Here is a 20,834-nt window from a genome sequence, read left to right on the forward strand (position 1 = left end):
TGAGGCTGGATTTGAACTCAGGTCCTCCTGACTCCAGGACTGGCACTTTGTCCACTACATCATCTAGCTGCCTCCCTATTCTTAGATAGGCAGCAGCTTAAGGAGAAGGGGAACCCTGTGTTTCTCCTCTTGGTATCACCAATGCCTAGCAGAGTCTCCTTACCTATCTTCAATATCAGTTGCCTGTCAATCATGTTTGTTCTGTATTTTCTAGTGCAGAAATCATTTTCTTTGATAGAGAAAACAGGAATGAAATAAGGGTCAGGCTAAATAACAAGGAACTCCTTCTATCTTAGTCCAAAGGAGGGATTCCAGTGTTGAGAACACTGGGCTTCGTGACAGGTGGTTGGGGTAGATATTCAGGGGGAAGAGGGGTCTTTACACTGAATCACAGTTTTGCACATCGAGTCTGAGGCTCTGCTATATTCCCTGCCTCCCAAGAGACATGAAGATGCCAGGCTTTTTAGCACCTTTCATACTAAATCTCCCATGGTGGTGTAATCAATCAATAATTGATTTGCTTAGGCTGTCAACTCCAAGGTGTGCTCTAAGACTTTAGCACTGTCACATAAAGTATCCACTTTGGGCAGTACAGGAATTTTGCTGGGATAACTCCTCTCTCAGTCCTCCATGTAATTTACTTTATATTTTTCCTATCTTGTGGAATTAGACTGTAAGTTCCTCAAGGACGGGGGGGTGTGTGTGTATTTTGTCTCAGTGTTCCCTATACCTAGTCTAGGCATTTGAGACAAGCTTTTGAATTGAACTGATACTGGAACTTGATTATCTGCTGTGCTCCATTTAAGGCCAGCCCTGATAGTATCAATAACAAAGAATGGGAGTGATGTAGGCCCAGAAATGTCAGGCTCAATGGTGGCATGAAGAGGGAAAAACAGCCTTTGATATCACTCCTCTGCAGTAAGAGCTGAGTCATAATATTTTGATAGGGAAATGTGGTTTCCACTTGCAAGAAAGCATTTGTCTTCCTGTACCTGGTCTGTCCACTGTCCTCTCAATTAATAACTTGGGGCTGACATGAGGTGAAGTGCAAAGATTAACATCGTCTTTTATCCTGAGAGTCTGCAAATGGGGCCAGGTCCACACGAGACACTGGCTTAGCATTAACAATTTAGTGACATCAATTGTTGTTTGTCCTTTGTTCTCAAAGAGGACCATGACATCAGGGAGGTGATGCCATGACATGCAAGTGAATTGGATTTAAATGAGGGAGGGCTGTGCAAAGTCACCAGCCTCACTTTCTCCTTCAGTGACACCAATTATCATACTGTCAATCAAGAAGCATTAATTAAGCACCTATTATGTGCCAAGCACTGTGCTGGGTGCTAGAAATGCAAAGAAAAAAAAAAGAATATATAGTCTCTGTTCTCAAGTGGCTTATACAGGGGGTTCCAAAAGTTTTGGTGCACCCTTTATTCTATTTTAGGAAGACTCAAAAGAGACACTTTCTGCAAAAATCCTTTCCCAGTTCCTCTTAGTGATAGTGCCTTCCCTCAGAGATTATGTCCAAATTATCTTGTATAGACAGTGATGAGCTGGTAAATGTTTAACAACTAGCTGGGGGTGGGTGGGCAGGGGCCTAGGAAGCATGAGTCACACACTTTAAGTTTAACCTGCATCATTAACATTTTCTCCCTGACTTTCTTAAATCTAGATAATCAACAAAATAATAAAACTAGCCCAGATTTGGAGCATTTGCTGATTTCGAAGGTGTGTCACAATGCAAATTTAACAATCTTTTTTCTTTCTTGTAGTTTGTCCCTTTTGTTCTGTTCCTTTTTTCACAACATGACTATTATAGACATGTGCTTAACATGATTGTACACGTATAACCTACATATGATATAACCTACATAAGACTGCTTGCTGTCTTGGGGAGAGGGGAGGGAAGGGATGGAGAGAGAAAAATTTGGAACTCAAAATCTTACAAAAATGAATGTCAAAAACTGTCTTTACATATAATTGGGAAAATACTATTAAAAATTAAAAAAAGAGAAAATTTAGCAATTGGCCCTCAGTTTGAGCTGGCTCCAACACATCCCTGCATATAGATTTTGTTTGTACACATAGTTGCTTACATGTTGTGTCCCCTAACAGTCTGTGACCCCCTTGAGAGCAGGGATTATTTTTTGCTTTTCTTTGTATCTCCAGCTAAAGTCCTGTGGAAGAGGGATAAGACATAATGTGCCTGGCCCCAGAAGGCAGAATTAGGAACAATGGGTAGAAATTGTAAAGAAACAAATTTAGGTTTAATGTCTGGGAAATGTCCTTACAATTTGCTGTTCAGTCGTGTCTGACTCTTAATGACCCCAGTCAGGATTCTCCTGGTAAAGACACTGGAGTGGTTTGCCATTTCCTGCTCCAGCTCATTTTATTGATGAGGAAACTGAGGCAAACAAGTTAAGTGACTTGCCCACGGTCACACAGGTAGTAAGTGTCTAAGGCTAGATTTGAACTCAGGTCTTCCTGACTTAAGGCCCCGGGGTGGTAGTGGTAAAGGGGTAGGTGGGATGTCCTTGAGTAGAGGCTAGATGACCATTTCTTGAGTATATTGTATAGAAGATTGTTATTCAGATTGGACTCAATGGCCTTTGAGACTCCAACTTTGCCATTTTGTGATGCAATTGATTCATCAATTCATTTGAAGCTGTTGACCTAGAACACCGGCAAGATGAGTCATGACATGTGGGAGCCAGGGGGGCCTTTCCAAGTCATCTAGTCCAACCTGTTTATGTCATAGATGAGAAGCTGAAGTCAGGAGAGGGGAAATTACTAGAGTTACCAAAATCAAGACTAAAATAAAGACTGCAACTGACACATCAGTAAGTATGTGCCCCCTTTTCCCCGACTATGTGATTGCTACCAAGACACCCCTCTGTCTCCCTCCCCTTCCAAGTCCCATTCAGTTTGGTGAATTGTTTAGGTGATGACAGAACCCAAATATTAAGAAATATTAGGATTGGCCATAGAACCTTGCTGGCAACCGATTTCCATGATTAAAATATTGGCCACGCTGTCCAAGTTGGCTTGCAACCCTAAAAATGACTTGCCCAAGGTTACGCAGCTAGTTAATGGGAAAACCAAGACTAGATCCAAGCCTCATGACTCCTATGTACTCATTTCTATTTTGCCATACTCCCTCTTCCAATCAGAGACAGAACACTCCAGTGACAGCAGGGGCTGGGTTGTTTTGGGCTCTCTGTGGATCTGTACTGTGCAGACACTGAATATACACTAACCACAGAGAGAAAGCGGGCTACGCCAGGAGATCAGGCTGTACAGCTTCCCTTGGTCTTTGATTTTCCTCTCCCCTCTTGGTTGTTAACAATTTTCTAAGTTATTCCTTTCAATGAACCATTTTCAGGGGCCTCCCCCATAGCTTGAAAATGAAAACATTTGGAGAGGAGACTGTGGTGCTGGTTTTACCAGTTCAGAAGCAGTTTTAATGGAGATGGAAACATCTATCAACTCAACACAAATACCCCCCAAAATACAAACCAAAATATCTTCTTCGGCTGCATAGCAAATATGATGTAAGAATTTAACACCATGATTTTATCACTAGCGTAAATAGAACTCACCATAAATAAATGTAAATTCATTGTACAAAAAAATCCCAAAGACTCTTAATACAAATATGGTACATTGACAATTTCTGCAAACAGATTTTTTTTTTAACTCTTAAAAACCAAGTTTTTTTTTTTCTGGTTTTTGGACACACATCAATTAAGCTGGGCCAATAATACTGGGGCGTGGGTTGGGGAGGAGGAAGCAGGGAAGGAGGTGACAGAGATGTTGGACTTTTATGTTTAGTGTCCATAAAGAAGTGCTGCTAGAAAATAGAATGAAAAAAGAAAATACCACAAATTCACAAATTTCCAAACTTCAGATATGACTTTTTCTGCTGCAGGAGTTAAGAATGTTAACTTTGAGAAGGAATTTGAAGTGGGGGATTTTTGAAGTGGTGTCATCTTTCTACATCACCTTGGACAGGCCTATGAAGATTAACCATTCCCAGGTAAATCCATACCTTATAAAGTAAATCAACCTCAAACCTGAGAAAGGGTTATCTGTTTCCCTGGTGGGGACGGGTATTAGATCAGTAATCTGATTAGCCTACTCTCAGACAACTACAGCCATGTGGGGTGGGTTGAACTCTTACTGCTCAACATTGGCTCCTCCTAGAGTCTAAAGTCCAAATTTTAGAATTGACTGATATTTGCGATGGATATCTTTTGGCAATAGCCTGGTGTCTGCTAGTGTTAATAGAGAGCTTCAATTCATCTCACTGGGATTATAAGAGGACCTCGGTGTCTTCTTTGAGATGCCAGACTACATTTTGATTGAAAACCATTGTCCAAGATGGTGGAATGGCAAAGTGTCCTGAGCCCTTCTAATGGCCATAGAGGCAGGGCTCACACAGAGAATGTGGCTTTGCTAGAGGGCCACACTCAGCCCTAGGGTTGGCATAAGACTGCTGGACTAGCACCCCACCTCGACTGGGAACCCTGGATTGACCGTGGCAAATCAAGTATTAAGGTTGAACTCGTCAGCTCAATAGCAGCTTGAGAGATCCTGATAGGTTAGTATTCTTCTCAGGAAGAATCTGACCAGCCAAGCAGTACTCTTTGACTTAACAGACCTAGGATTTGTGGCTCTTCTGACAACTTCATTAGCAACAAGTAGTGAGGATCTGGGCTGCTGAAGCATCTGATTGCTAATGAATCTGACCCTTCCATCAACTTAGGATGCACCTCTGGCTAGATGTGGAAAAGGAAGGAACGGTTCTCTCCATGAGAGAATTCCAAGCTTTTACCTGGTGATAATCAGCCCCTTGCATAACTCATAGCATCGTAGATCTGGAAGGGAGCTCAGTCCAATTCCCTCATGTGATATATGAGAAAACAGAAGCCCACAGAGGTTAAATGACTTGCCCATGGTCACATAGGTAGTCAGTGGCAGGGCCAGGATTTGAACCTGGGTCCTCCAACTCCAAATCCAGCGTTATTTCTATTGTACCATGCTGCCTCTTATCTTCCTTTCCTGTCCACAGCTCTCTTCCGATAGTTTAGGGATGGTACCCTGGCATGCACAGAAGGTTCATAGGGCCCAGGTGTAGAGTAATGCCTCTTAGGAATTCTCTCATAAGAGACTCCTGTTCTCCCCTTTCCTTGCTTAGGGCATGAATGCATTCAATTAGCTTCAAGTCTCTCTTCTTCCTGCCTTTCCTCGCAGCAAAAATGGCCCAGCTGATTGACATAAACCCCCTCTCAGAGTTTCCCCTTTGAATTCCATCACTTGTGGGGCACAGACTGCCCAAAGAGGCACCTTAAATGCTGTCAGCTGCCCTGGCCAAAGCACCCTGTGAAAACAGAGAAAAAGAGCCCCCACCCTGGGACATTTACCTCAATGCATGTCTGACATTTCCATTAGAAGAGGGATTCCTATATCCTATGTGAAAGTCATTAGTCATCCTATAGGCAGGTGGAATTTCTGAACAGTTTAAGTAGGGAGCTGGGAGTAGGTGGAAGCATTTGTGAGAGAGATTCCATGCCCCTAAACTTAAGTTAACAAGTGCTCATTTACCACTCCCCTCTCTACCCCACTTCCCCTTCCCTCAACAGACTATATCTGACCCTAAGTGAAATGATTCCTCCCTGATATTTACTGAGATTTCATGAGATCATAGACTGAGAGCTAGAAAGGACCTCAGGAGGCCAGCTAGTCTGATCTCATTTTGCACATGAAGAAACTAATGACCCAAAGATTAAATGATTTACTGAAGGTCACATATGTAGTAAGTAAGGATCAGAAGTTGGATTTGAACTCAGGACATCTGACTATGGAGTCATTGCTCTTTTGACTGTACCATGCTTCCTCCTTTGGTCAGAGCTGTCCTTTGTACCTGGCCCCCAGGAAGATACAGGAATGGACTGCTGTTGAGTATCTGCAGCTCAGTTTCCTATCTTAGCAACAAACCATGGAGAAGACCAGACAGGCCCCTAGGCTAAAAGGGCTTTTTTTTAAATTTAGGGATGTGAAGGTCACATATGCTTCAGGAGTACTATGGATCCCTTGATGTTCTTCCTAACCCTGATATTATTCCATGTGCTGTAGGCATGAACGAAATTATAAATTCCCTCCTGGAGGGCAGTAGTTGGGTGGGGTGGGGAGGATTACTAATTTTCTTTTAGAGTCAGAAAAAAGCAAGAGCAAGCACCATCTCCAGCAGGAAACTACCGCCAAGAAACCTCATGTACTGCATGTGGGTGGGCATTGCCCAATAGCCCTTGGAGGACATCTGTTTAGTCCTTGAGTGCTCTTGGGGCTGAGGTCCCTGGAGTCCAATGTGGTTCAGAGGAGCAGGAGGAGACAGGTACTGAAGAGGAGAATGGGCTAGGTGAGGATGTGGGATATGCTGAAGAGCTGGGGCCTGATCAAGACCTGTGCCTCAAGGCAGGCAGGCAGGAGCCACCTGCCCTTGGTTCCAAAGCTCTGCCAGGTATTGCTTCTCCAGAGAACCATGGGCACTGGAAGCTTCCTCCCCACTTGAAGCCGGCAGATATCAGCACGAGGTCATAGATGGCTATGTTTGCAGAGGTGGGCACAAGATGGAAGGCCTTAAGGAACAGCTTAGGGCATATAGAGCCATAGTCGTGCGATGGGGAGAGCTGGAGGCTGCAGGGATGCTGAAGTGTCGAACAATGAATTCTTAGTATCAACACAGAAGAAAATAAGGAAGAAAAAGCACACACTGTTGTTTTTGTGTGTCTTTTTTTTTTCTTTTTTAAGCTATGGGAGAAACCAACCACGGAGATGTCATGGAAGAGCATGCACAGGCCCAGCTCTTGGCTTGGGTCGAGGTGTGCTTGGGGTATCTGGTTTGGTTTGATGTCCAGCCCACAGGTCGCCAGTTTCCTGAGCCAGCCCTGACACAGTCTGGAGGTGGTCCCTTCCCTCCACCTCCTGAGAGGCTCTTATTAGAGAACCTCTACACTTAGCAAGTGGTAGCCAAGGACTGGTGGATGGGCGGCTGGAAGCAGCGTACGTGCTCCACAGTGGTACTGTCCGTCTCTACTGACTTCATGTATTTGTTCAAGATAGCAAAGACCTCGTTGTTTAGGATCTGATATTTGCGGATTCTGTCGGCCATCTTCTTCAGCGGCTGTAGCAAAGATGGTGAGTGGGGGTAGGGAACACAAGGAAGGATGGAGAAAGAGAACAGAGAGGTGAGGGAAGGCACCAGAGACACAGAAAAGTCACTTGCCAAGGGTCACACAGCTAGAAAGCATTCAGGTTACTACTCCTATAGCCTAATCTTGGTAAAACCCAACCAGCTATTCTCAGCAACACAATGATCCAAGACAGTCCCAAAGGACTTTCTGCCTCCAGAGAAGGAATTGATATTGTTTGAATATAGACTGAAGCATGCTATTTTTCACTTTTTTTTTTATTTGGGTCTTCTTGTACAAAATGACTAATATGGAAATGTTTTACATGATTTCACGTGTATAATCATGATCTGGTTGCTTACCCTCTCAAGGAGGGAAGTAGGAAGGGAGGGAGGGAGAGATAGGATTTGGAACTCAAAACTTTAAAAAAAAACTTTAAAAAATTGTTTTAACATGTAATTGGGGGAAATTATATATATATGTATGTATCTTTGTGTACATATATACATACACACACACACATATAAAATACAAATACCTCAAAAAAATAGACAGGAGATGGGGTCGGGGTGGGGCTGTACTCCCTCCTGGCCCTGTCAGATAACCTGACTCACCCCCTTGTCTTAGGAGCTCCAGGCTCATAGCTTCACACTAACAACTCCTCACCCAGCTCAGTGTCTGTATGTCTCCCTGCACTTGTTGGAAAAATCCAATTCCTTTTATTTTATTTTGTCTCATTTTAATTTACTTTTTTGCCTTTTCTGCTCTCTTACACTTTGTCTCTACATTCTCCCTTAAGGCCCCCCTCCCCTGCATACCTACCCACCCTGTTATACTTACCACATTTTTTATGATCTCATCTTTCCCATCCTGCCTCTGTACCTTCAGCAGATGGTAACAGAAGTCAAATAAATCAAACCGTCGCTGCTGTCCGAGGAGGACGATGACTGAGCAGCCGGCCCAGTTCAAGCCATCTCCAAAGCACTGCCTGGGAGGGAAGAAAGCAGGGTCCTGGAATGAGGGGGAAGCTTGGGAAACAAGAGTCTCCTAAGTCCCTGTGCCAGGACCATGGCTGGTAGCCTGGTCCCAGATATAGAAGGGTCTCAACTATTCTGGATCACACGTTATCTTCATATTCCCAACCTATATGTGGGTATGAATGAGCACATATTATCCATGGGATTTGGGAGTGAGATGCATGATATAACGGACAGTGCATTGGATTTGAGTCAGAAAGGACTGAGTTCAAATCCCACCTCAGGCACTTTCTAGCTGTGTGACTTTCTAGCTGTGGCAAGTCACTTGACCTTTGTGTCTTGGTTTCCTCATCTGTAAAATGAGGGAGTTGGACTCAAAGACTTCTAAAGTGCTTTCTAGTTCTATATCAATGACCCTATGAGATAATAGGCATCAGATTATTATTATTACTTAATTATTATTAATAATAATAATTTTAATGATAGCTAACATTTATATAGCTCTTACAATGTGGCAGACACTGTGCTAAGTGCTTTACAACTAATATCTCATTTGAGCCTCACAACAACCCTGGGAGGGAGGTGCTGTTATTACCCCCATTTTGCAGTTGAGGCAACTGAGGCAAAGAGAGGTTAAGTGACTTGCTCAGGGTCACACAGCTAGTAAGTGTTTGATGTGGGATTTGAACTCAGGTCTTTCTGACTGCAGGCTCAATTGAGAAATCTGGAAATCCTACTCAGAAACCCAGAATAGCTCCTTATTACCTTTCAGATCAAATCCAGACTTCTGATCCTGACTTTCAAATCTGGCTCTACACAAGTTAATCCACCTTACCTATAAATGCTAGTTGTGACATACCTGTCACTATATAAACCTTTTACTCCAGTCAGGCTACTCTCCTCTCTTTCCCCCTGCTTCTTCCAACCTCCATACCTTAGCTCTCCCTATTTCTTTTTTGCTTTTTTGGTGAGGTAATCGGGGTTAAGTGATTTGCCCAGGGTCATACAGCTAGTAAGTGTCAAGTGTCTGAGGCCAGATTAGAACTCAGGTCCTCCTGATTCCAAGGCCACAGCTCTATCCACTGAGCTACCTAGCTGCCTCCCTTCCCTATTTCTTTCTTCTGGAATGCCTTCCCTCCTCCTCTCTTCTTGTTCAAATCCTATTCATCCTTTGAGGCTTAGTTCAAGTTTTTTCTCCCCTAAGTAGCCTCTTCTTATGACACCACCAGACCATGGATTTTCCCCTCTCTGATTTTTTTTTTGTATTTGCTGTTTATGTTGAAGAATGAATACCTTTATGATACAACATCTTATTTCTCTTATGGTGTGCCATCTGGGCTTGCTTCAGTATATCTATCTATCTATCTTTATTTTTATATATTTATATATATTATATATATATTTATATATATTTATATTTATATATATCTTTATTTTTTCCAATAGACTATAACTTCCTTGATGGCAGGGACTCTTTATTTTTCCTTGTCTTTTATTGTCCCCCCCCCAGTGATATCTAAGCATGAATCACTGGATACCTAGCAGGGAACCTCTGGAGGTGGGTGGCTTCTGCCCCACGCCTCCCCCGTCACTCACTCAGCTGTAAATTCGTTGGTCCCCACTGGGATACAGTACACGAACTGCATGGCACTCCAGAGACGGTGGAACTCCACACACTCATCCACATGCATGACCCCATTGGTAGGGGGTGGACCTCTCCATATGGGATCCTGGAGGTAGCTCCGGATACGTGTCAGGATGACCTCAAACATGGACAGCCCACAACACAGCCGCTCCTTGGTCAGCAGATCTCCCTCCCGGGCAATTGCAATTTGCTGGGGAGGAAAGTGTCTGTGAAAGCTTTTGGGTAATTCTCTCTTTCTCCTCCTATCCTCCTTTGAGATTTTCTCCTCTTCCTCCCTTCCCCTTAGTTCCTAAACCAGCAGAACCTGGAGTCTATTCACAATGACTGAGGGCTTGGTGGGGGGGCAGGATGCCTATGGATCCTTCAGTGCTCCATGATTTCATTCAACATTTCATGCTTTTATTGGGATGGACATTCCCTCCACTTCTACAGACTGGGACCTCTCTGTGTCAGACTCCTATCAGAGGCTTCGTGAGTTGCATCACCCAGTAGGCCAACTTTCTAGTGACCTTAGAAGGTTCTTTAGAGGACAGTTATATAATCTGTCACCAGATGGTACCTGAAGTCCCCTACACCCTTTCCCCAATTTATTTTGTATCTGTGTCAATTTTTTTATGTTGCTCCCCCCACCAGAACCTCAGCTCCCTAAAGGCAGGGACTACTTGATTTGTGTCTTCATATACTGGTTTCTTGGCACATAGTAGGTACTTTGATAAATGCTAGTTGATCGACGCCTTTCCAGTTTGGTAGGATTTGCCAGAGGTCATGCTCTGCTGCCATAGCCCCAAGATTCTAGGGTCACTTCTATACCATGAGGAGGCATCAGCGGAGGACGCTGGTGCAGTAGAGTACTAACCTTACAAAAATCAGCACAATATTTGAGGGTAGCGCCCACCCCTGGCTATCTTGCTGACTGTCCTGCTACTCTTCAGCTGAAACAGTACCTTTGGATTGGACTACCAGAAAAAATACCCCCCAGTCCCTGGAGGAGTTAATTCATTCAGGTTTGGAATGCCTGTCCTGGGTTTAGCTGTTGTGAATGGTGAGTGAGAGCAAACTCAACTAGCCTGCCATATTTAGCCAGTCCCAGCCCATCAGATCATCCTCACATCCTATCCAGTCATCTATCTTGGTCATCTAGCTATCATCCCTTCACCCCTCCTGCTTTATTCCTTCTGTTCTGGGTTTGGTAATTAAAGAGCACTACCTCAGTGCCATTGACATGAAATGGGTGTTTCAACTGACTGCCCTGTGGATCAGTTCAACATTCTTTCTGTCCTCAATCATTAAACAGAACCTAAAATTTAGGGACCAGGTCATAAAATGCCACTTCTTGAGACTGTCTAGATGAAAGCCTTCCCATAAATGCCTCATTCTACTGTGTCCTTATGACCCTAGACATTTAAAAGTAGTGTCCTTATAAAGTTAAAGATCCCAACCACCCCCGCTCCAGGAAATCATCAACCTCAAATGTAATCAATGAACAATAATTTGTAAAGTTGGGCTTATAACTCATTAGAAAAGCTTGTTGCAATGAAGCCAGGGAATGCTATGACAAATGCAAACAAAAAAGCAGTCTGCAAGAGTCAAGGAAAGGGAATGCTAGACATGAAGACGTTCTTGGTATTTCTCCAGCTCTGTCTTGGGGGGAAAGATGCCCTAATTCTAGGTGACCAGCTCTGTTTTTTTAGACAAAAATATTCCCAGAGTTGAAATTAATTACCCTCACTTGGTTCAACTATCCCTTATAGTAGCCAACACCCTTGGCTCTAATTCTGTGCCCCCCAAGTAACCTTTTGATCTCTGTCTCCTAAGTAGACTTATTCACTAGGAAGGAAAGCCTTGCACCAATGACTAGTCTCCTCAGGCCAGGCAGGTAGGGAAGGTATAGTATTGTTATCCTATGTTGGTGGGGGGAGGTGCCAGATACAGGGTTAGGGACTGGGGATTCAAGGGCGAATGGAAAAACAGTTCCTAACCTCAAGGAGTTTACATTCTATCGAGTGAGATACAGAATGGTTAAACAGAATAGCTGTGTTCACACAGCAAGTTAAAGACGAAGTGACTTCTAATCAAACACTTTTCCTACTACACATTACAGAAGAAACCTGACTTCTACAGGTCTCTGAGATGTATTCCAATTCTCAACAATAAAAGGTGGACCTCTGACCTTTGTTAAGCTAGGGATGGGGTGGGGAGAGGGGGCAGGGGCCTTTATACTTGACATATTGAGGGCCTCTTGCATACTCGGGGTCCAGCGTTTCTGGAAAATATGGCAACTCAAGAAGACAAGTTCAGTATATAAGCACAACTCCTTAGATGCTGTCTGAGATATTGCTGAGTCCTCTCATGAACTCTTACTGGCCTCCAAACTGTTTTGTTAGCTTTCCTGTAGTTGTTTGGATGACTAACTTCTCGACCAGTTCTTAAAGGGAGAAGGGTTTACAAAATCGCTAACTCCTTTCCAACTTGGACAGAACCTAAAGGGAATTTAACTGGGTAAATACTGAATGTTTGACTAGGGAATTTTAACAGGCCCAAGGACAATTTATTAAACAGAACCATGAAGCGGTTCATAATTTTCTAAATGCAAACAGATGCCAGGCATTAAGAACTGGAGACCAGATTCTTGTGGGAGAGTGCTAACACAGAAGACAAGTTTGCATACTGCTGGCTTAAGGGATCACTCCCTAAAAGGAAATCTTCTTGGATGTCTGATCCTACCCCCTGGGGAACTAGTCTGAAAATGTGCTCATTAACATGGTATCTGAATCGCTGTGCCAGGATGCTCTCGAAAGGCCCCTTCCAGCTCAAATAACGATAATAATAATAGACTCTCAGAGTGCTTCAGAAATTGCAACAGGCTTTACATAAACAGGGTGTCCCTAAAGTCTTAATGCAATTTAAAACCTTTAGCTTAATACAGTTTTAAGCTATTCAATGAAAACTACACTAAGACTTTGGGAACACCCTGTATATTAAACATGGCTCCAACCTATTTTTCCAACTTTATTTTCCAACTTTTCCAACATTGTTATTGCTCAGTCATTTTCAGTTATGCCTGACTCTCTGTGACCCTATTTGGGGTTTTCTTGGCAAAGACACTGGAGTGGTTTGCTATTTCCTTCTCCAGCTCATTTTACAAGTGAGGAAACTGAGGCAAATAGGGTTATGTGACTTGCCCAGGATCACACAGCTAGTAAGTGTCTGAAGCCAGATTTGAACTCAGGAAGATGAGTCTTACTTACTCCAGGCTTGGTGCCACCTAACTGCCCTTTATAATACGCTACTCCCTTTTATTCATGCTGCAGTCCAGGCAGGCTGGCCTCACATCCAGCACTCCACTTTTGTCTCCTCCATGTCCAGAATTCTCTCCTTCCTTGCCTTTCTGTCTCTTAGAACCTGTTTTCCTGCCTCCTATGTGAAGCCTTTTCTCATCTTCTTCTGCTCATTTAAACTGTTTTTATTTTGTGTAACTTCTGTGAGTACATGGTATCTTTCCTGATAGAGTGTAAGATGCCTGAGGTTAGTCACTATTGTATTTTTTTTATTCCCAATGTCTAGCAAAGTGCCTGGCATATAGTAGGTTCTTAATAAATGCTTAATAAATAAATAATTAATAAAAATTAATTAATTAATGCTTAATAAATGCTTGTTGAATTAAATTGAAGGGACCTTAGAACCTAGAAGATCAGAGCTGGAAGGAGCATAAGAAATCATCTAATCTAGCCCCTTTATTTTACAAGGAATGAAACAGAAGTCTAAAGAAGGGATGTGACTTGTTTAAGGTCACACATCAAGTGAGAGGCAGAAGAAGGACCTGGATTCAATCTTCCTGGCTTGGCCCAGCCCCAAAGCCCCTTCCATTCTACCAAAGGGCCCTTCTAAAAGGCTTTCATCCTCAGCTTATTCACCAGGAGGCTTTGGCTGATCAAAGGATCGTGTAATTTCCAAACTATCCTCTTTCTGTACCCTTCATTTGAACCCTCCCTGTGGGATGACAGAGAAGTAACAGAAGATGTCAAGAAGCCCATAAGTATCTGTAGTGGGATTTGCAAGGCGGTGTGGAGAGCTGGCCATGTCTACACTCTCTCCCCCGCACTGAAGAAAAGAGCTGGGTGATGGTATTAGATCTTCTGCCAAGGCCAGCAGTTAGACAAGCTATTTAGGGCAGTCGGATAGAAAGAAAAGAGAGTGTTCAGTAGCTGCCCTATATATGGCAGTGAGTGGAGAGAGCATATAGGGAGAAGCAGGGGCCCTGAAAGCTTGTGGATCTGGATGGGCAGCACAGATCCCATGGTGTGGCTCTGGGAATGTCCCAGGTGTTACACGTGCTTTCCTGGTTACATGCACCAGGGCCTACAGTTAGTGCTTTGTCATCTCAATCTCTGTATCTCCCCAGTGCCCTCGTGTGCCCATGATATCTTGGGTACTTAATAAGGATTTGTTTAATTGAATTGAATTGCCTCTCCCCTGGAGGTTGGAGTGTTTGTATGCCTGAAATTCTGTTTGGTATTCCATGTTTTCCTGAGTCCTGAAGCACACATGTCTACGTCAGAAGGACTGTCAGCTATGTACTGTGTAAGATCTGGGATGGAGGCCACATTCCTAAAAACAATCATAGGGCCCTCAGTTTAGAGTTCATCAAATCTAACCCTCCCATTTTATACATGAGGAAACTGAGGCATAGAGAGGTTAAATGAGTTGCTCAGGGTCATGTAACTAGTATCTGAGGTGAAATTTGAACTCCTGTTTTCCTGACTTCAAACTTAACACTCTAACCACTGTGCCTGCCTACCAGTAATCTCTCTGACCCATTTAAAAGCATGGTTGCGACATGGTAACAGGACCCTAGGCAGGGTTGTATAGTAGACAGAGCACTGAACTTGGCATTGAGAATGCCTGAGTTTGTATCTTACCTTATACACTTACTAGCTATGTGCCACTAAGCAAGTCACTTAACTTTTCTGAGCCTCAGTTTCTTCATCTATAAAATGGATATAATAATAGCACCCACCTCACAGAGTTGCTGTGAGGGTAAAATGAGATAATGTATGTAGTGCTTTGCAAAACTTAAAATGCTATGTAAACATCAGTTATTATTATTATTATTATTAGCATCGTTAAGAGGTTGGCAACTGAGACACACTCCCCTAAATATACTCTGTAGAGAAGCAGTCTTTAGGTATTCGTTTCTCTTTTCCCCCTGAACTGAAATTTCAGCTTCCTTTTCTTTTCCCCTTCTTTTTTTGCTGGTGGGACAACTCAATTAGGCAAAGCCTAAATTGAAGAGACAGAGAATATAAACTCCTGGTTAATCCACACACTTGGATTAACCCACCCCAAGTCATTTGGACAGGGCTAGCTTCTGAACTCAGGCAGCTTTTGCCGAGAAGTGGAGGAAGGCCGCGGATGCATGGACGTAACTATGGATAGGCCTATCTCAGTCTCCCGGGAAGACTCCAAACAGTGAGTAAGTGGACTGCTGGCCTGAATGCTTGGGGGTTCTATCCTTTTCAGTGCAGCAGCTGGTATCCTGACAGGTATTTGTCAGTTTATCTTCAGATCCAAGGAGGAATAAAAGGAGCCCAAACGTTCTCTGCAACGGCTCTCGTATCTATAGTCTCTTCCCATGTTCACTACTACCAACATAATTTAGGAATCTTTTCTCACCTACTCACCTAGACTATTACAACAGCCTCCACACTCATCTCTCAGCCTCCAGTCTCCTCCCAGAATCAGGGAATTTTATAACCAGGAGGAACTTCAGAGCCCACCTAGTCCAACCCATACTCAAAGGGAATCCCCTTAAGAACGCACCAGACAAGTGGTCATCTAGTTTCTTCCACTTGAAGACGTCCTATGAAGGGTAAACTACCACTTTTGAACAGCACCAATTGTTAGGAAGTTTTTCCTGAGGTCAAACTTAAATTTGCTCCTTTGCAACTACCACCATTGCTCCTAGTTCTTTGTGAGCTGAAGAGAACAGATTCAATCCATTTCCATCCAAATGCATGACCAAAGCTGTAATTACCCCCTCCACCTCAAACTTGCTTTTCTCCAGGCTAAATATTCCCTGTTATTTCAATTGATTCGCAAATGACAAGAATACTAGGTCCTTCATTATCTTGATTGTCACCCTCTGGAGGGTCCTATGTAAGACCTGTGGAAAAGCACTCTTTAAGACCTTCAGTTTCTTTATCTGTAAAATGGAGATAATATTCATACCACCTACTCAAGAGGATTGTTGTGAAGAATAACTTTAAAGCCCTACAGAAATGTAAGTTGTTAGAGGAATATGTCCTTGGTCCTCATTTTGCTGGCCTATGGTACCTTAAGGCAGTTCTTGAAGGACCCTGGATTTCCACATTTTCAGACATTCTAGGTCAGGCATTGCACAGATCTCTTATAACAGATCCAATCCACTGTGTTGCCAAATTAATCTTCCTAGTGGACAACTCAGACCACATCACTCCTCTTCTCAAGATACTTCTGTGGCCTTCATAACTCACCAAATGATATACAAACTCCTTAGCCTAGTATTTAAGGCTTCTTCCAATCTGGTTTGAATTTACCTTTTCAGGCTTAGTTCAAATGACTCTCCTTCCTGTATTTACATTCCAGTACTACTGCAGGAGGAGTGAGACATAAAATGGATGGCTCAGTTCAAGGGCAGTCTCCTAAAGGACCATCACTGGGCCCCTTTCTCCTCCTGTTTTAACGTGAAGATCAAAGCACCTAAGGCCTGACCACCTCCCCTTCTAGGGCCTGAGACCTGGTGGTTTCCTTTGCCCTGAATCCCATTTTCCTTGCAGTTATTCCCTCACACCCTGGCACCTCGGTGTCTCAAGTTAGGCCTCATGCCTTCCCTGGTGTGAATTAAAATGGGCCATTATGAATGACCTGTGCCTTTGTATATTACTAATCTCTCTTATTTTTTGTGAAATCTCCTTAGATCCTAAGGCTGCTGGAATGCCTGGGGACCCCTCCAGAGATGTTGAGGGAGGCTTTCCCGCCATTTGAGCTCTTACCTGAGGGGTTCCCAGCCGCTCTATGAGAGGGACGAGGTGAAGAGGGGCGTACTTTGCTTCCAGTCTCTTCATACGGACTTCCAAGCGTTCCCCTTCTGTTTAGGCAAACAGTGGACAGAAAAAGAGAGCAAATAATGAACCTGGAGACACTATCCTGGTGAAATGTCTGGGGAGACATTTATAAATAATGGGCTTGGAAGTCAGATTTAAACTCTGATGATTAATTAGTGAGTTCCATTTATGTGTAAAAGATGAAAATCCTGAGTTATCTGCTTAGTTGGACTGAAATGGTAAAATTCTCTCTGCTTTTTCATTATTTCTCCCCATCCACACCCTGCTAGAAATCACTAACTCTTGAATAACAGTCTCAAGTCTGCTCATTTAAGGAAAACTGTCAAAAAAAGGCAAGTCCCTTTGAGAATTATTTATTAGAATCAGCTAGACTCAAGACTAGTCCCTTAGCTCAGCCTGTCATATCCCTCAGGATTTTCTTACCTTTAATGTAGACTCGAGGCAAAATGTTCTGGAATGGAGCAGCATGGAGTAAATCACAGACTTCCTCCTGAGACTGTGGAGAGGGGGTAGAAAGGAGAGGGAGGGAGAGTCAGTCATTTTAATCTAAGAATTCCAACGTCTCTGGTGCTCTGTGTGGTTGAGCATATGTGAGCACTGCTTTGCCTGAGGAATCTGAATGCAGGACTCCAAGGACCAACTGTGACGCTCAGCCACCGCCCTTGTTATCTGTTTATCCAGATTGGTTCTCCCACATGAAAGCAGCTCTCTAAACCAAGGCACTCAGGCCTTGGCACCAAGGCCACATGGGCCTCTTCAACAGTCTGGTGAAGCCTATGGACCCCTTTTCAGAATAATGCTTTTAAATGCATAAAATAAAATATATAGGATTACAAGGAAATCAATTTTGTTGAAAATATAGGGAGCCCTAAAAGTCTTAGTCAGCTTTTTAAGCTTTAGTAGCTCAAAACTGCACTAAGACTTTTGGAAAGCCCTTTACAGTTTTAAAAATGTTAAAAAAAAAAAAAAAAAAAACAAACAAACCCAACACATTTCACAGATCCCAGGTCAAGAACCCCTGCTCCAGTCTATCCACAAGCATTCATTAAATACAATGTGCCAGGTACTGTACAAGATGCTAGGGACATATGAAACAACCCCCTTTCACAAGAAGTTTATATTCTAAGCAGTGAATTGAAGAGGAATATGGATCTGGCCAGTGGCTTTTGGGGCAACACATCTTGGCTTTGGTCCCTTCTGGGAAAGGAGAATTGTCTGAGAAGCCAATGAGATTGACCACAGTTTCTGGACATGTTAACTAGTAGAGAATATTGTACATTCTTCTAGCCCAGCTATCTGAACAAATCAGACAAGGAAAGGAGCATATGTCATGATATGCAGGACTGACCTTTTTCAAAGTACACAAAGTTGTTTTTTTTTTCTTTCAAGATATCCTACATAAAACAAGCTGGAAGGAGGCTTAGGGGTCATCTAGTCTAAACTGAGGTCCAGAGAAGAGAAATGGCCACCACTGGGGTCATATAGCAAGTTAGTAAGAGAGTGAAGGCTAGAAATTCAGGTCTTTTCCCTCATAATACCATGCTATTTCGGTTAGGCCACACTGCTTCTCCCTTCTTCATGCCCCCATTCCCAGTACCCAGTACCGATATGCCAGTGCCATGCTGTGTACAGTCCTTTCCTGTGATTCTCCACCAAGATCTTACCTCCTCAATGGGAACCCCATGCTTGAGAACCTCCCTTCCTTCCTCTTTCCTCCACTTTATCAGAATTTACCCTTCCCGTGTCTTATCTCTTTAGGATGTGGTTCCATTGAAGGTAACAGCCCAGTTAGTCTGTAAGCATTAATTCTAGTAGCACAAGGGAAGGCTAGTGCCTTTATTTTGTTCCACATTCATTCCTTCTCAGCATAATCCCTCCCAGGTGATATACTTTAATGAGGGTGTTCTAAAGCCACATGCCAAAGGATCCAATAGAGTCTAATCAACATTTACTATCTACTTATGTGCAAAGCACTGTGTTAGGCACGAGGGATGATACAAAGACAAAATTGAAATAATCTCTATCTTTACATTCTACTTGGTTATTGTTTAGTATTTTTTCAGTCATGTCTGACTCTCCATGACCCCTTTTGGAGTTTTCTTGGCAAAGATAATAGAATGATTTGTCATTTCCTTCTCCAGCTCATTTTACAGATGAGGAAACTGAAGTAAATAGGGTTAAGTGACTTTCCCGGGGTCACTCAGCTTCTAAGTATCTGAGGCCAGATTTAAACATAGGTCTTACTAACTCCAGGCCCAGTGCTCTATCCACTGAACCATCTAGCTGTCCCTTTATGGTTCTCCTAGGGGCATGCAATCTGTTCAAAAATAAGGAAATAGAAGATGGTTTAAGAAGAAAAAAAGGATTAGCAACAAGGATGGGGTAAGATGTCAGAAAAGACTTCAGAGAAAGGAGATAGAGCATTAAATTTAACTGAAATGGTATGTACATGAAAGAGAATAATATATCTCTGAAAAGGTGGGTGGAAGCCAGACTATGAAAGACTAAATGCTAGACTGAAGAGTTAGTATTTTATATTCAAGACAACAGAGAAACACTAAAGATTTTGAGCAAGGGAGTGGTACAGTCTCACTTATTCTAGGAATATTAATGTGGCAGTTGTGTGTAGGATTAATCAGAGGGAGGAGAGGCTAGAACAGGAAAAACAATTAGGAAGTTATTGCCAAATTCCAGGCAAAAGGTGATGTGGACCTGAACAAGAGTAATGATAGTACGAGTGAAAATAGGAGGATGAATGTCAGAGATGTTGTGAAGGTAGAATTAACAAGTGGGTGTAAGAAGTAGGGTGGAGAGAGAAGAGTCAAGGATGGTGCCAAGGTTGAGAACCTAGCGTCTGGAAGGAGGGGAGTGGTCTTCACAGAAACAGAGGAAATTGGAAGAGGAGTTAGTTTATCAGGGCAAATAATTAGTTCTACTTGGAACATGTTGATTTTTAAATACTAAAGAGGCATCCAGGTAGAAGTATTCAGAAGGCAGTTGATGCCAGTTTAGGAGAGATCAGGGTTGTATATATAGATTTAAGAGCCATCTGTATAGAAATGATAACTGAACTTATGGTGAAAGAACAAGAAAGACATAGAAAAAGAAGAGAAAGCCAAGGATAGAGTCTTGGGATATTAACCATCTGGACATTTCCAACTGTATGTATCACAAGCAGCTTGACCTCAACAGGTCCAAAACAGAACTCATCACCCTCCTCTCACCCTCCCCTTTCCTGGACTTCCCTGTTACTTTTGAGGGCACCACTATCCCTCCAGTCACCCAGATTTGCAAGCTTGGCTTCGTTTTTTTTGACTCCTCACTCTTACTCACCAACTGCTGCCAAATCTTATTATTTCTACACCGGCATCTCCCTATGTATTCTTAGCAGCTCTTTCCTGGAATGTTGCAATAGTCCTTTAATTGGTTGCCTTTCCTCAAGTATCTGTCTACTCTAATACATTTTCTACCCAGCTTCCAAAGTGATTTTCCTAAAACATGGGTTTGACCATGTCAGCTCCCATACTCACCTATGACACTACCCCTTCCCCCCTTCACCATCCCCTTCTATGCAATAAACTTCTTTTGCACTTAAACCTACCTTTCCAGCTTCATTCCACATTCCTGGCCTTTATACACACACTATAGTCTAGCCAAAATGGCCTCTACCCCATTTATAGCATTCTTTTTCTCATCTCTGCCATTTCACTGACTGTCCCACCATACCTAGAACAGTCTCCCTCCTCACTTTTATCTCTTAGAATATAAACTCCTGGAGATTAGGGATTGTTTTATTATCTACATATGTATCCTCACCTGTGCCCCACATGTAGTAGGTGCTTTATAAATGCTTGTTGATTGCTGGCTTTCTTTAAAATTTTCTTCAAAACTCAGCCCAAATCTCATCTTCTTTAGGAGT

At 42.9% G+C, this 20,834-nt stretch overlaps 1 protein-coding gene across 1 annotated transcript in view; it reads right to left on the bottom strand.

The window, feature by feature from the left end:
• Positions 1-5,777: 5,777 nt before the first annotated feature.
• The window catches only part of CYFIP2 (cytoplasmic FMR1 interacting protein 2), a 137,483-nt gene continuing 122,426 nt past the window's right edge, over positions 5,778-20,834 (bottom strand). The window contains exons 27-31 of the mRNA XM_027841713.1: positions 17,339-17,411; positions 16,844-16,938; positions 9,764-10,002; positions 8,031-8,178; positions 5,778-7,183 (exon numbers count right to left, since the gene is read on the bottom strand). Of these exons, the coding sequence (XP_027697514.1) occupies positions 7,016-7,183; positions 8,031-8,178; positions 9,764-10,002; positions 16,844-16,938; positions 17,339-17,411 (723 nt within the window). The 3' untranslated portion in view covers positions 5,778-7,015. The remainder of the gene's footprint in view (positions 7,184-8,030; positions 8,179-9,763; positions 10,003-16,843; positions 16,939-17,338; positions 17,412-20,834) is intronic.

The sequence above is a fragment of the Vombatus ursinus genome, unplaced genomic scaffold, assembly GCF_900497805.2.
Source record: "Vombatus ursinus unplaced genomic scaffold, bare-nosed wombat genome assembly UNPS02014863.1, whole genome shotgun sequence".
Taxonomy (NCBI): domain Eukaryota; kingdom Metazoa; phylum Chordata; class Mammalia; order Diprotodontia; family Vombatidae; genus Vombatus; species Vombatus ursinus.